The 16,071-nt window shown below is 41.5% G+C and overlaps 1 protein-coding gene across 8 annotated transcripts in view; it reads left to right on the top strand.

The window, feature by feature from the left end:
* The window catches only part of ZNF462 (zinc finger protein 462), a 155,488-nt gene that overhangs the window by 114,357 nt on the left and 25,060 nt on the right, over window positions 1-16,071 (top strand). For all 8 annotated transcript variants that reach the window (XM_050761832.1, XM_050761837.1, XM_050761835.1 and 5 more), the window contains exons 9-10: window positions 792-928; window positions 10,790-11,013. In XM_050761832.1, the coding sequence (XP_050617789.1) occupies window positions 792-928; window positions 10,790-11,013 (361 nt within the window). The remainder of the gene's footprint in view (window positions 1-791; window positions 929-10,789; window positions 11,014-16,071) is intronic.

The raw sequence follows: 16,071 nt of genomic DNA, 5'->3' as shown, positions 1-16,071 counted from the left end.
TTAGTTTACCTAATCGTCAATCATGATGATTGACTTCCTGGACAACTTGCCCTCTGCCCCCCCTTACCTGTGAAGAATTATACAGGCAATTTCTAAGTCAACCTAGCTTTAAAATAGTCTCTCTCCTCCCAAGCATGATGAAAAACAGCTCCTTTTTCGGGATTTTGTTTTCATACTCTTAATAGACAATTTTTAATTTTTAAGAATAAGGTGTGCCAGGCACGGTGGCTCACACCTGTAATCCCAGCACTTTGGGAGACCAAGGCGGGCGGATCACGAGGTCAGGAGATCGAGACCATCCTGGCTAACACAGTGAAACCCCGTCTCTACTAAAAATACAAAAAAATTAGCTGGGCATGGTGGTGAGCGCCTGTAGACCCCGCTACTTGGGAGTCTGAGGCAGAAAAATGGCGTGAACCCAGGAGGCGGAGCTTACAGTGAGCTGAGATTGTGCCACTGCACTCCAGCCTGGGCGACAGAGCGAGACTCCGTCTCAAAAAAAAAAAAAAGGAATAAGGTGTTTGGGGAATTTGTTTCTTTTCAAACTAGGCTCTGAACCCAGCCCAGGGCACAGTTTCCGGAAAGAAGTTACCACCATTTGACAGTGTTCAGATATCAGTTGAATGACCAAGTTTCTGGGTGGTCAACAAACATGATTAACAGATTTTTTTTTAGCCCCGCAAGCAGGAGAGCCGCACTTGGACATATATAACAGGTTTGCCAGCAGGAAATGTGAAAATGCAGTGATCCCTGGTTACACACATTACCTCTCTCCCCAATCTCTCTCCTAGATCTGCTTTTACTATGCATGTGGAAGCTGGGCACTCAGCGGTTCCCGAGGAGGGCCCCAAAGATCTTCGCTGTCCTCTCTGCCTCTATCACACCAAATACAAGCGCAACATGATTGACCACATCGTGCTGCACCGAGGTAACCTTTCTCACTTGGTTTTCTTGGATGCAGGGGGTGGGCAGGCAGCAGAGACGGCCTTCTAGGGATGCTGTCTCAGAGTGGCAGTAGCACCTGTGCCTTGTTCCTCACCTTATCTTCAGGCAAGAAACCATAGTGATAACCACAGTGGCAGCCAATAGGGTAAAAACACCTTCCTGCTGGGTGTATTTCCTCCACCTGGAGGGAGGCAAAGGTGATGGATTCTGCAGTGAACATTTCTGTAGGGCTTCCCAGCATGGCGGATTTGTACATTCTGAAAATTCTGCCACCCACAGCCTTGCGTAGACTGCGTAGAAGGAATGAACAAGAAACAAAATGGGTGGGTGAAAGCAAATGTGAAATGTGAAGAGCTCTATGACTGTGAGAGATTCTTTCAAGAAGACCAAAATGATTTCCAAAGCAGAACGTGGAACTTCCCTTGAAATGGTTGGAGGGAGAGAGAATTCTTTAAGATAATGTATATTATGCATTCTAATAATAGTCTCTATTATATATTCTAATAATAATCAGAAAATCCATGGGCTTTGGATTTAAATTCTGGTTTTAGAGCCTACTGTGTTTAACCTCTCCATCCATTAAAAGAGATGATTGTACCTATGAGATAATGGGTAAAGTGTCCAGTGGTTTTTCATAATGGATGCATAATGACTGTTCCATAAATGTTGGTTCCTGCTGATAAACAGTGATACTTCTTTTAAGTCCACTTCGGTCTTTCTTAGAGTTGCATTTACCCTGGGTCAATTAAAACATTGTTAAACAACAGGCTTCCTCTGCATTGGAAGGAAAAATGTGTTATGTAGAACCTGTTTTGTCCTGAAAAGATTCAAGCCACAGGTGGATAGAAAAAGATTAGTGGGGTGCTCATTGCCAGTCTTGATTGGTGTTTCTACTGATCTTTCCATCTACTTCATTCTTTCTCTCCATCCCTTCTTTTCATCCTCTTCCCTCCTATCTTCATTCCTTTGCTTCTGACCTTAGAAAGCCTTTCAGTGTTTGTCACATAGACCTCAAAAGCAATGAGTGTCATCTGTTGTCTTGCTGAGATGTCACTCACTCTGAAATGCTGGGTATTTGGGAGCCATTTGCAACACACTTCACATTTTCCCTGAGCCATTGCCTTTGGCCAGTACATTTGTGACACACAAATGTCTGTGCAAACTCAGTGGAAGGCTGGACATTTAACACACACAGATTTCCCTCCTCCCCCTTGCACTCTAACGAGACATGAGATCGTTGCTGGCTAGGATGTCCACCTGCAAGCTGGGAGAAGCAGCATAGGAACATTTAGGCAGGAATTCTTGGCCCGAGTGGTCCCGCCTGGTGTTCCGCCTCAGTCACCTGGCTTCCGGTCCCCCAGCCCATGTGTTGTGTTGGCTCTGTGCCCTATCACAGCTTGGTAAGGGGCCATCAGCAGGGCTGCTGCCGAGCAAACAGACACGGTGAATCTTCACTTTCTGTGGTTGGTTCCTTTCTTTTCCCATATTGCTGCCTGGCAGGAACAGAGCTTTGATGCCTAACGAGCTCAATGACTTTCCCTCCCTGAGCTGAGAACACAAGAAGAGGGGAAGCAAAGAGAGATTAAACACTACGACCACAAATACTCCCATAATGTTCTACCCTCAACAAAGTGCCACTTACACCCACATTCACTTCATCTTCCAGCAACATTGTGAAGGATACGATTGCTCTATTCCCCTTGTACACGTGTGAAACTTGAGATTGAGACAAACTATTTCTTTTATAATTTAATGTACTTATTTCCCATCTACTTCATTTCACAAAGGTTTTAAGAACCTTTGTCTGCAGAACTATAGGATTAAAAACAAATGAGGAAATTGGGGTAAATGCAAAATAAGAAGAAACTAATGGAAAGTTCACCTCTAAGTATGAAAAAGCTAGCTGAGAGTTTGGATACCCAGTGGATACTGTGAGGTGCCATGCACTTGTTCACAGTGGGCTGCAGATTTGGCCCTGAGATTCCTTGCCTGCCATGGGAGAAAAGAAAACCACAGTAGCAACCAGATTTCAAGTTCTTGTTAGACTTTTTTGAAATGTTGTTCAGGAAATTTTCAGAAATTTGTCTGGCAGATTTTCCTGAAGGGGACAGTGTATAATGTAGTGTTTATTGTGCCCGCCATAAATACAATAGTAAGTTTTGCAGGGCCCGTGAGAGCTGGAATCACTCACCCACAGTCATCCAACTGGTAAGCAGTCAATCGCAGTCCTTTGATCCCATGTCTCATCACATTACCTGTCACTGGTTATTTGTGGTCTCTTCTGTTTACTTGTAAAGATCATTTTCAGAGTGCTTATCAAGGTCAGAAAACATCCATCTGAAATGAACATGAGCATTTGAGGATGAATAGTAATAATAACATTAACAATAATAATAACACTGGTTACCGTTGCCGGTTGCTTGCCTAGCAGGTACTGTACTAAGTGCTTTACAGTATGTCATTTTATAGAATTCTCACAAAACCCTGTGTGGTGGATGACTGTTATCCCCCATGAAGAGGAAAGAAACAGATTCAGAAAGGCTAACAAGTTGACGAACATGAAATCTCTAATAAGTAATCCAGCTGGGATTTAAACTCAGGCTTGTCTGACCCACAGCTCTTGCCTTTACCCACCAGGCATCACTCTCTCATGCTGAGAGAGGTAGTGTCACCCTATTGAGTGTTCTAGTAGCTGTGGCAGCTGGGTTCAAGGACAGAATTATCAGACGGGCTTGAGGTCACAGAGGAAGTCCATGGATCCACAGGCAGGACACAGCCATGTCAACCATCTGTGTCCCAGCCTGGCTTTGGTGTCCATCTCTACTCAAAATGGCAGCTCAGTAGGAAGCTGACCTTAACAAGTCGAGAGACAGGGTTGGGTGTCTGCCTTGCAATTTTGTATTGGGGCTGATCTCAAAGTAACAAGATGTGGCTCCTTCTGCAACTTTCCTCTTCCTGCTCTATCCATGACATCCTTGGTCTCTCAGGTCCACAGTACAAGATCTTTCGGAGGTCTTAGTTAATTAAAGTATATGGGATGAAAAGCAAGAAAACCAACTTCTGAACTGGCCCAGAGACAGAGCTACTGCTGGCAAAAATAGAGTTTCCATTGCTTTTTGTCTGTATAAATTGATACATTTAAGTAGGGAGAGAATCTCCTTCGCTCATGGGAAATCTGAATGTGAACTAATGAGGGATTTATGTTGGCCACAGCAAAAGATAGTATGATGTTTACTCATGTGTTCAGCAAGCATTCATTATTTGCTTGTTACATAACACGCTATGCTTGGTTCTTTGGGCAAAATGGGGAACATAAGATCCAGTACCCACTCTCCTCAGAGATGAGCATATGCATAGTATACACAAGACAGTGAGTGACGGCTACCTAGGAGGTTTATTTCTGTTTGTGGTAGAGAGGAGTGGCTTTCAAACTGATCTATGATAACATTTCAACAGGCAGAGAAGACTTAAGGCAGGGTGTATTAGTTTAAAAGGGCTATTGTAACAAGTGACCACCAACTGTGTGGATTAAAACAACAGAAATGTATTCTCTCACAGTTCTGGAAGCTAGAAATCTGAAATCAAGGTGTTGGCAGAGCTATGTTTCCTCTGAAGGCACAAGAGAAGGATCCTTCTTTGCCTTTTCCTAGCTTCTGATGGCTCCCGGGGTTCCTTGACACTACTTGGCTTATAGCTACATCATTCCCATCTTTGTTTCCATGTTCATAGAGCCTTCTTCCCTATGTGTATCTCTTTGTACCCTCTTTTCTTCTTATAAGAACACCAGTCATTGGATTTAGGGCCCACCCTAATCTAGTGTGGCCTTAACTGATTGCATTTGCAAAGAACCTGTGTGCCAATAAAGTCTCATTTTGAGGTTCCAGGTAGACTTAAGTTTATGGGGGATACTCTTCAACCCACTACACGAGGGAAGAGACAATTTAATAAACTACTCAGATCAGTGGAAGCAACATATATTTGCAGAATGGTATTAGACATTTCCGGGGTCCTGAAGAGAATAGGAAGCATACCAGAGAAGTACGTTCTGGCCAAAGTACGAAGTGTTTGGATACTAATATAGAAGTTGGAACTTTAGTCAGGAGACAGATGGGAAGCCAGGACAAATTCTGATCAGGTTACTGATGAGACGCTTATTGAATACTAATTTAGCAAAGGTTGAAGCAAAGGATTGGTAGACGCATCTCATTCAGGAAATAGGAACTTAGGTCAGATCAATATTTGGTGAGATTGACCATGATGTGATGAGTTTAACTAGGGAAAAATTAAGCCCTGAACTTCTGTTTCAAGGATGAAGTCAGTGGTAGGACTTTTGATAGGTTTTCATTCGTGCAACAGATATTTATTGAACACCCACTATCTGCCAGCATGTTTTGTTTTTGGCTTTTTGAAGGAGATTTTTAAATTATTTTTATGTACAGAAAACTGAACAGTATACATTTAACCCAGTTTAGTGGCAAGTTTTTTAGCCTCTGCCTTTTACAGCTTGGCAGTACAAGCCACAGATTTTGGACCAAGGACCTTGCCTCCACGGTGATGTGGGATCTCATCATATCTGTCATTGTAATTGGTCCTGATGGCTTCCACCAGCTTAGCCAAAGCGCCTTTGTCTTCCAAGTTAACATGTGTGAAGGCAACAGTAGTGCAGATCTCCCTGTGGACTAGACACCCCAATTTGTCCATCCCCTTGACAATACAGTAGGGGACTCCCTTCTTAGGACTCAGGGCAAGCAGGAAGACAGCCAGCTCCCTGGGATCCACATCATGTGCAGTCACCATTGGTTGAGCTTTCTTGTTCTCTACTGAGCTGGTAAGAGTATTAACTCCTGCTGGAAGGACAGGTGGCCTCTTTGTGGGGACATTCCCTTTGCTGGCAGCTTTCTTCTCAACCCAGGCCAACAGTCTTCTTCTCTTGTTTTGTCTCTAGCCAGCTTAAGCAGTTGAGAGCTGTTAGGGGTCCAAGTCATGGGTGAACTGGTTAATCACGGGATTCATTTTGAGCTGCTTCTAGGATAGCCCTTTACTACTATAACCAGAAGTAGTGGGAACATTTGACAAAGGGACTAAGGTCCCTTTGGGGCGGGGGGTCCTGTCTTATGCCAACATTCTTAAGCTTTTTCTCAAACAGGGGATTCACCAACCTCTTGGCCTCCTGCTTTTTCATGACAGCAGGAGTCAAGGCCATCTTCTTTCCCTTGGCCTTCTTTTCTCTTGGCGTCTTGGGCAGCTGGAGGAGACAGCTCTAGCATTGTTTCAAGCTGTAGGGATACAGCCATGAAGAGTCAGGCAAGGTTTCTGCACTGAAGGAATTTGAACTAGAATGAGAAGAGAGACAAAAAAACAGGTGAATAAATAGTTTTATGAGGGTATTCCTATTGAGTTGATCACCATTGAAAGCACAATGTTTCATGCATAGCTTTGCCCATATGTGTGTATCTTGTACATCCATAGTGAGCCTTAAAAACTGGCCACAGATTTTAGGCATGAAACACAGTTTTGCTAAATACTTACATTGTAATTTTGGAACCATGAAATCACTGCTATGGGTCTTTAATTGGCATATTAACTTAAAGTTTCTGTTTCCTAATATGTAGACAAATGCTGAATCTGAACCTTGCAAGTGGGAGCCTTGGGAACGGAGGTAGTCTCCCCTAACTTGTCTGATCAGTGTCACTTTTCTTGAGAATAAAGTTTACAGTGAGATTGCCTATCTTTAATTTTATTTAGTGAAATTACATGTTTCCTTTCAACTTCCCCAAATACCTTTGCCTGATAGAATTAGAGGTACGATTTCCAGTTCCTTCTAGCTTGAGGATGGCAGCCTGGCTAACATCAAAACCTCATACTTCCTACCAGGAACTGTTTTGCTTGTGTTTATGTGTATCTGTTTATGGCTACATTTTGGGATGATTGATAATTTAAAAATAATGTTATTTTCTTCATAGTTTTCTCTAATACTCAGACTTTGTCACTTCTTCGCTTTGGTGCAATTTGCATGCAAAGCTTTGGTGGAGTAAAGAACTTCAAATCTCATTGCTTCGTGTAGACTTGGCATGTTCTAGGAAGGAAACCCACCTGTGTTGTGGTGTGCCTTTCAGGAAGGATTTTTACTAGATGAATCTGGGCTCTGCAGTGGTGTGGTTTCTCGCCAATGTGAGCAGAAGTGAAACCTCTGTATTGCAACTGTGCAGAATTTTCCACTGACCTCCATGGAGGCTTGAAAGCATGCTATTCTCAGCTCTTGTTGCACCTTAGTACACATGTGCTTCAATGTGACATTACTCTCAGGCCCAGCCTCTTTGGTTTTATGTCCTGCTGTAGCACCAAGCATCTTTTGAGTAGGAGGAGATGAGAGACACAATCCATCTTGTAGTCGAACTGGTGAAGTCATAATATTTTTGCAGCCAGTGCTAGAAGCTGAGTCACAATGAGTGTGATTCAGGCCTTGAGTTTTCACCCAAGGTAATTTTGAGAGGTGTGAAGTCAAAAAGACCCACAGTTGTCACTGCCCCCATAGAAAAAACCCTGAGCACTGAGCTTCTGTAACCAAGGGAGAGCCCAGTCTATACCTGGAACCATTCCAGTTTTTAACTTTTATGTCCTTCATTTGCCTCAAGAATGAATGACCTCATTCAGAAAACACTGTCAGTCGTTTGCCCACCTTTTAAAGTCTGTCTTTTTTTATTTTTATCTTGGTCATGTTAACCATGTTTTTAGAAAGGGGAAAAAGCTAACTTTTTTCTAAAATTAATATCTTAGTAAAAACTCACATAATGAAGAGATTTGGTAGACTGGCAGTGTCTTAGTTTGGAAATGGGAAGTTCTAGATTTCAGATTAAGTTAAGCAGGGATTTGACCCTTTCCTCAACTGTAGAAGGTGCTTGAAAGACATTCCGACATAAAGGGTTACCTTAGAAATCTGTAGCGTTTGCATTTTTTAAATATTATACATGTAAAGCTTATAAGCACACACATACAGACTGGAGAGTTCTTATCGGGGGTGCAGGAGGAGGGTCATGGCAGGGATCAGAAGACCTGTGTTCCTACGTCACAACTTTCTGCTGAACCAGAGGTGTAACTTTGAGGAAGTAGCTAAATTGATTAGTTCTCAGTTTCCACATCAACACACTGAAGAAAACAGAACTGACTTTGCAGGGTGTCATGCGAATAAAAAGTTATGTCAGGAGCAGAACCACCTAACGGTGCTTGAACCATTGTGAGCACTGAATAGACTGCAGTGGTGTTCACATGAATAATTACTTGAACTTCAGAGTACTATTCTGACTGTTCATGACTTTGTGTAAAATTCACTTGGACACACATAGTGAAATTGGAAACTGCAAAGGAAACCAACCTAAGTGGTAGAGGAATTGAAAAGGAGACTCATAAAAAAAGTTTGAAAGAACTGATTATTAATTGTGGAGAAGTGAAGACTGGAGAGTCACTGAATGACTGTGTTTGAGGCGTGCGGGACATCATTATATGAAAAATGATACCCGGCTGTTCTTCATCACTGCAGAGGTCAACAGAACCAAGGCAGGCAGGACAGGGCAAAGCCAAAGAATAAGAGTAGAAGCAGTAGAGATGATAACATATAAATCAGGAACAAAAATGTAGAGAGAGCAAGGGGGACGTAGTCCCAAGGAAGATGCCAGTAAAGTTCATGTCAACACTTCCCATGAACTCCTAAGGTCTAAAGGCATGTCCCCAGCATGGGGGCAGTTCCCCCAGTTCAGCCTGCATGCCCCATCTCTTGCTGTTGACACCAGCTTGTTCATGGGTTCTGTCCATGAGTGCCTTACCCAGCGTAGTTGCAGGTAATGCCTGGCACTTTGCTTAGAGCAGTGATTCTCAACTGAGGTCAGTTTTGCCTCCCCAGAGTGTGTTAGTCTGCAGCATTTTTGGTTGTCACAGCTGGAGAGAAAGGGGTGCTTTTGACACCTAGTGGGTAGAGGCCACAGTTATTGCTAAACATCCTACAATGCACAGGCTGGTTCCCCACAACAAGGAATTATCCTGTCCCAAAATCTCAATAACGCTACTTTTTAGAAACCCTGGGTTACAGGAATAGAATATCCTAGCATGAGCTCCTTAAGATTTACTAGTTTATGCCAAAGCATTTTTTTTCTCCGTTTACACCAAACCATACAACTGAATGGTTAGAGGACTTAAACAGTTGCTATTCTAAAAAAATGTGTGGATTACATTATAATCATGTGTTTCTTAGCTGTCTGCTATACTTGGGTTTAAAAATATTTATATTTCTAAGTAAGCAACTGATTCTTTGTATAGGGAAAATAACATGCATTAGAGCTCCAGGGAGTATGTTGCAGATACCACCTTCCACGCTTCCTCTGCCCAGCATTTCGCTGGCCGATTAATCGCTGCATTCAAGGACTCGCAAGGCAGTGACTGCCCTACAATCAGAGTGTTGTGGTTGAGACTAAGGCATGACATTGGGTGGGGAAAAAATTCCCTAGGGCCTGCACACTGGCCAACAACAAAGGGAGGACTCTGAAGAGTGAGTCGCATCGGCGCACAACGTACCAATGCCCTGGAAATGTTGCTATTCAGTGACTCTGGGAATAAATCATGCTTTCTTGACTTAATAATACATTGCTGTTTCTAAATAATATAAGTATATGTTGTGTGCGTCCATTTGTAAACTTTCTGAGTCTTCTGAAATCCAGACACAGCATGAAAACACACGCTATATTTGATTCTTGCATAAATAGCACAGATTTTAATTTTATCCCAGTTATGGATATCTGGCGTGTGCGCTGATACTCTGGGCAGACTGGTGTGAAATTTAATTTGAGCAGTTAAACACAAGGGTGAGAGAGTGCAAAATAAACAAGCACACACATTTCCAGCCCTACAGCATTTGGTATGTTAACGGGAAAAGCACCCAAATCCTCTCTCTCTTTTATTTTTTCCCTCTGACAATCAGATTACAGACTGTCTAAAAAGACACAAATCCTCCATGTCTCCTGCGCAACCCCACCTCCCCTGATTGTTGCCTGCAGTCATTTCATTTGTGAGCTCTTCATAGTTGGAGTTGGAGTTTTAGTGAATGAAAGTGTACAGGTTTGCTTTCAGACTTGATATTAGATGAGAAATCACCTTAGTTTCAAAAGGAGGGAAGAGTCTCTTTGAGAATACCTTAGAAGGGGAAATGAGAATGGAATTGGAAATAGTGAGAAATAATAGATTTACAGTTAAGCAGACCTGGTTTCACATCTCTGCTTTGCCAAATGTCTATGACCTTTGGAGAGTTGCTTGAAGACTCTGTTACCCATGTGTACTTATTTGTAAAAATGAGAGTAACTCCAGGCTCCTAAAGTTGCTGATAGAAAGGTACCAGCACATGGGTGCCTGGTGAATGTCAGTTTCTTTCCCCCTTGAAAACATCTGTAAGTCCAGCCTCAGTTACACTTGCTGAGGAAGGAAGGCATGCTAATGGTTATTGTCAGTAATCGTTAGTGTTGGTAAAAATTGCAGCTACTTCCATTCCTCCCCCTTGCCTTAATCACCTCCATTCAGGAATTAGCAAGCACCTACTAGCCCGCCCCACCTCTATTTGTAGGTCATTCTGGGTACTGAGTACAGTACCCAGAAGCTTTTGGTCTTAAAAACACCCTCTCATTCCCGAGGAATATGTTGTTTGGGGGTTAGAGGAGGGGCAGTGTGCATGTGTGTCAGTTCAAGGAACCGGATCCATGAGAAGCAGCAAGATTGGGTGAGTTTCTTCTTACATTCCAAAGAAAGAACATCTGCTTTGCCATCAGTAAAAATTCCCATCTTTCCATTCAATTTGTTTCCACAGAAGAGCGCGTCGTCCCCATTGAAGTTTGCCGGTCCAAACTGTCCAAGTACTTGCAGGGAGTAGTTTTCCGCTGTGATAAGTGTACCTTCACCTGCTCCAGTGATGAGAGCCTCCAGCAACATATAGAAAAGCACAATGAACTGAAACCTTACAAATGCCAGCTCTGCTACTATGAGACCAAGCACACGGAGGAACTGGACAGCCACCTTCGGGATGAGCATAAGGTACTTACCAGGGCTTCCTGCTCCTGCCTCAGCACACTTGTGGGGAGGGGCCAAGGGGTATACGCCACTGCATTTAGTCACACCCACTGTGTACCAGATGGAGATGTGAACTCAAAGAGCTTTCAAAGTGAGGTCTAGTGTCTTCTATTAGAAACATAAGGTCATTTTTAAAAATTGTGAAACACAGGTTGGGTGGGAGGGAAATCACCTGTCATTCTACCACACCAGTCCAAATGCTGAGCATTTCTGGTCTCTTTTCTAGACCAACTTTCATTTGTTTTATGTCACTGTGATTATACTATACATAAAACATTATACTTTGCATTTTTTAAAGCTTACTCTAAAAGAAGTATTTTGCTATGTTATTTGAAATGTTAATACATTTTAAATCACAAGGTTTGGCAGTTTCTATAAAGGACCAGATAGTAAATATTTTAGGCTTTGCAGGCCTAAAATGTAGTCTCAGTGTTAATTAAGAAAGCAGCCATGTAGGCGTATCACTTGAGTCCAGGAGTTCAAGACCAGCCTGGGCAACATGGCAAAACCCCATCTCTACAAAAAATACAAAAAATTAGCCCGGTATGGTGGTGTGCCCCTGTGGTCCCAACTACTTCGGAGGTTGAGGAGGGAGGATCACTTGAGCCTGGGAAGTGGAGGTTGCAGTGACCTGAGATAGTGCCACTGCACTTGAGCGTGGGCGATAGAGTGAGACCCCGTCTGAAAAAAAAGAAAGAAAGCAGCCATAGACAATACATAAATGAGCCAATAAGGCTGTGTTCCAGTAAAAGTTTATTTACAAAAATAGGCAACAGGCTGTGGGCCCACAGTTGCCAACCCCTATTCTGATAGAATTACCTCTGTGTTTCTCAATCATGTAGGTGGTTTCCAATATTTTGCTAACTACAAAGATTTGTCAAGGCATTACCCAGTATGTCTGAACATTTATAAGGATTGTAAAATGTATGTTTTGAGGGGAAGGAGACTCGAGAATGAATACATTAGTACAGGACATAAAATGGAGGATTTGTGAAAAAAAAATCCTCTTCCAGAGGTTTGCCCATCAGAGGGTAGAAATCACACAGGACAACTTCCTCACTCTGCGCAGGGCTCATCTGGCATCTCATGAACTGAGATGATCATTTCTGGTTTTATGTATTGCCCAGAGTACAGGAGAAGCTATAATTAGTATTTGTTTAATGACAAAAGCCTATCAAAATGCTTTTTAATTAGCCAACAAGTCCAAAACATCTATTGAGTGTTTACTGAAGGCACAGGGAGAAGCACTTTTGATATTGTTTGCTTTTTCCTTGCTCCGTATCCTCATGAGTGGAAATATAGCCCTTCTTTTCTGGCCTTACAAACCCACGTTATAAAGAGTTCAGTCTGAATCATCTGCATCCACAGGTTAGAATTGTTCTGTGGGGTGTTGAGAGAGAAGGCTGAGCTTTGTCACCTGTCCACAATGGAACAGTTTAATGGTAACTTCTCTGCTTTGGAATGCATTTATTTTCCAATATGTCTGCCCGAAAAAATGAAGCAAAGAGGAAAAGCCTGAATTACCTCACTTAAAATTTTTCATATCCTTTCTTATTCAAACTTCCTGGGCATTTCTTCCCCAACCTCAAGGGTAAATTACTCATCTTTTTCAAACCAAGCTTTCTATAATTATTCACATGTATCTTATTTACATAACTACCTCAGACCTTTTTATTACAGTGTTTAAGCCTCTAGGCTGATATTTTCAGACAGAACAAATCCGGAAGAAGATTATTCTCTGGTTGTTGCACAATAGCTTGTAAATCACTGGGGAAATCCAGAAAATGTTAGAAACCGTAACAGACTTGGAACCAGAGGGTTCCTCAGCAGTGGGCGCAAGGCTGAGGCTATGAGGTACGGATCATGGAAATGAGTTGCTCAGGAACATACGGCCCAATTAAGAGCTTTTGAACCGAAAAGATCTGGATTTTAATCTTGTCTCCACCATTTGCTTCAGCAAGTTACTTAAATTTCTGGGTTTGTTTTCCAGTTTGTAAATGGGAATTGTTACACCTTTCTCAGAAGTTTTGTAAGATTAAATGAAGTCCTGTATTTCCCCCACTTTGAGACCCAATACATTCCTTAGAATATTTGTTAATTGAATTGTGTTCAAATATAATAATAGTTGTACCTATCATAATGGCAGCTGTGTTCCTGAAGACCTAAAACATATTTACAAAATCACTAATTATACTTTGCATCTTAGACACAGTCTTTTTAAAAAATTAATTTTCTATGGAGTATTGGCATACAAGTAGAATTTGGTTACATGAGTATGTTCTTTAGTGGTGATTGGTGAGATTTTGGTGCACCCATCACCCCCACAGTATACACTGCACACTATTTATAGTCTTTTATCCCTTGCCCCCTTCCACCTTTCCTCCCAAGTCCCCAAAGTTCATTGTATTATTCTTATGCATTTTTGTCCTGATAGTTTAGCTCCCATATATCAGTGAGGACATACAATGTTTGGTTTTCCATCCCTGAATTACTTCACTTAGAATAATAGTCTACAATTTCATCCAGGTCGCTGCACATGCCGTTAATACAATCCTTTTTATGGCTGAGTAGTATTCCATCAGATAGATAGATAGATAGGTAGGTAGATAGGTAGGTAGGTAGGTAGGTAGGTAGGTAGGTAGGTAGGTAGGTAGATAGATAGATAGATAGATAGATAGATAGATAGATAGATAGATAGATAATCACACTTTCTTTATCCACTCATTGACTGATGGGCATTTGGGTTGGTTCCATGATTTTGCAGTTGTGATTTGTACTGCTATAAATATGCGTGTGCAAGTGTCTTTTTCGAATAATGACTTCTCCTCTGGGTAGATACCCAGTAGTGGAATTGCTGGATCAAATGGTAGTTCTACTTTTAGTTCTTCAAGGAATCTCCACACTGTTTTCCATAGTGGCTGTACTAGTTTATGCCCCACCAGCAGTGTAGAAGTGTTCCCTCTTCATTGCATCCATGCCAATATCTACTGTTTTTATTATTATTATTATTATTATTATTACTATTATGGCCATTTTTACAGAAGTAAGGTGGTATTGCATTGTGGATTCGATTTGCATTTCCCTGATCATTAGTGGTGTTGAGCATTTTCATATGTCTGTTGGCCATTTGTATCTCTTCTTTTGAGAACTGTCTATTCATGTCCTTAGCCCAATTTTTCACGAGATTGTTTGTTTTTTTCTTACTGATTTGGTTTATTTCATTGTAGATTCTGATATTAGTCCTTTGTCAGTTGTATAGATTGTGAAGATTTTCTCCCACTCTGTGGGTTGTCTGTTTACTCTGCTAACTATTCTTTGTGCCGTGCAAAAGATCTTTAATTAAGCCCCAACTATTTATCTTTGTATTTATTGCATTTGCTTTTGGGTTCTTGGTCATGAAGTCCTTGCCTAAGCCAGTGTCTAGAAGGGTTTTTCCAATGTTATCTTCTAGAATTTTTATAGTTTCAGGTCTTAGATTTAAGTCCTTAATCCATCTTGAGTTGATTTTTATATAAGGTGAGAGATGAGGATCCAGTTTCAGTCTCCTACCTGTGGCTAGCCAGTTATCCCGGCACCATTTGAAAAGGGTGTCCTTTCCCCACTTCATGTTTCGTTTGCTTTGCCGAAGATCAATTGGCTGTAAGTATTTGGGTGCATTCCTGGGTTCTCTGTTCTGTTCCATTGGTATATGTGCCTATTTTTATACCAGTACTATGCTGTTTTGGTGACTATGGCCTTATAGTACAGTTTGAAACCAGATAGTGTGATTGTAGTAGTCTGTTTTCACACTGCTGATAAAGACGTACCCCAGACTGGGCAATTTACAAAAGAAAGAGGTTTAATTGGACTTATAGTTCCAGGTGGCTGGGGAAGCCTCACAATCATGGCAGAAGGCAAGGAGGAGCAAGTCCCGTTTTACATGGATGGCGACAGGCAAAAAGAGGAGGAAGACACAAAAGCGGAAACCCCTGGTAAACCATTAGATCTCATGAGACTTATTCACTACCACGAGAACAGTATGGGGAAAACTGCCCCCATGATTCAATTATCTCCCACCAGGCCCCTCCCACAACACATGGGAATTATGGGAGTACAATTCAAGATGAGATTTGGGTGGGGACACAGAGCTGAACCATATCAGTGATGTCTCCAGAGTTATTATTTTTGCTTAGTCTTGCTTTTGCTATGTGAGCTCTTTTTTGGTTCCATTTGAACTTTAGAATTGTTTTTTCTAATTCTGTGAAGAATGACGGTGGTATTTTGATGCAGATTGCATTGAATTTGTAGATTGCTTTTGACAGTATGGTCATTTTCACAATGTTGATTCTACCTATCCATGAGCATGGGATATGTTTCCATTTGTGTCATCTATGATTTCTTTCAGCAGTGTTTTGTAGTTTTCCTTGTAGAAGTCTTTTGCCTCCTTTGTTAGGTATATTCCTAAGCTGTATATTTGCAGCTATTGTAAAAGGGGTTGAGTTCTTGATTTGATTCTCCACTGGTCACTGTTGATGTATAGAAGAGCTACTGATTTGTGTACATTAATCTTGTATCTGGAAACTTTGCTGAATTCCTTTATCAGTTCTAGATTTCTGGAGGAGTCCTTAGGGTTTTTGAAGTAAATGATCATATCATCAGCAAACAACGACAGTTTGACTCCCTCTTTACCAATTTTGGATGACCTTTATTTCTTTCTCTTGTTTGATTGTTTTGGCAAGGACTTCCAGTACTATGTTGAAGAGGACTGGTGAGAGTGGGCATCCTTGTCTTGTTCCAGTTCTCAGAGGGAGAGCTTTCAACTTTTCCCCATTCAGTATTATGTTGGCTGTGGGTTTGTCATAGATGGCTTTTATTTCTTTAAAGTATGTCCCTTGTATGCCGATATTGCTGAGAGTTTTAATCATAAAGCAATGCTGGATATTATCGAATGCTTTTTCTGCATCTATTGAGATGATCATGTGATTTTTTGTTTTTAATTCTGTTTATGTGGTGTATCACATTTATTGACTCATGTATGCTAAA

The sequence above is a fragment of the Macaca thibetana genome, chromosome 15 (assembly GCF_024542745.1).
Source record: "Macaca thibetana thibetana isolate TM-01 chromosome 15, ASM2454274v1, whole genome shotgun sequence".
Classification (NCBI taxonomy): Eukaryota; Metazoa; Chordata; class Mammalia; order Primates; family Cercopithecidae; genus Macaca; species Macaca thibetana.
Note: the sequence above shows the minus strand (reverse complement) of the source record. Positions and strands in the feature narration are given on the sequence as shown.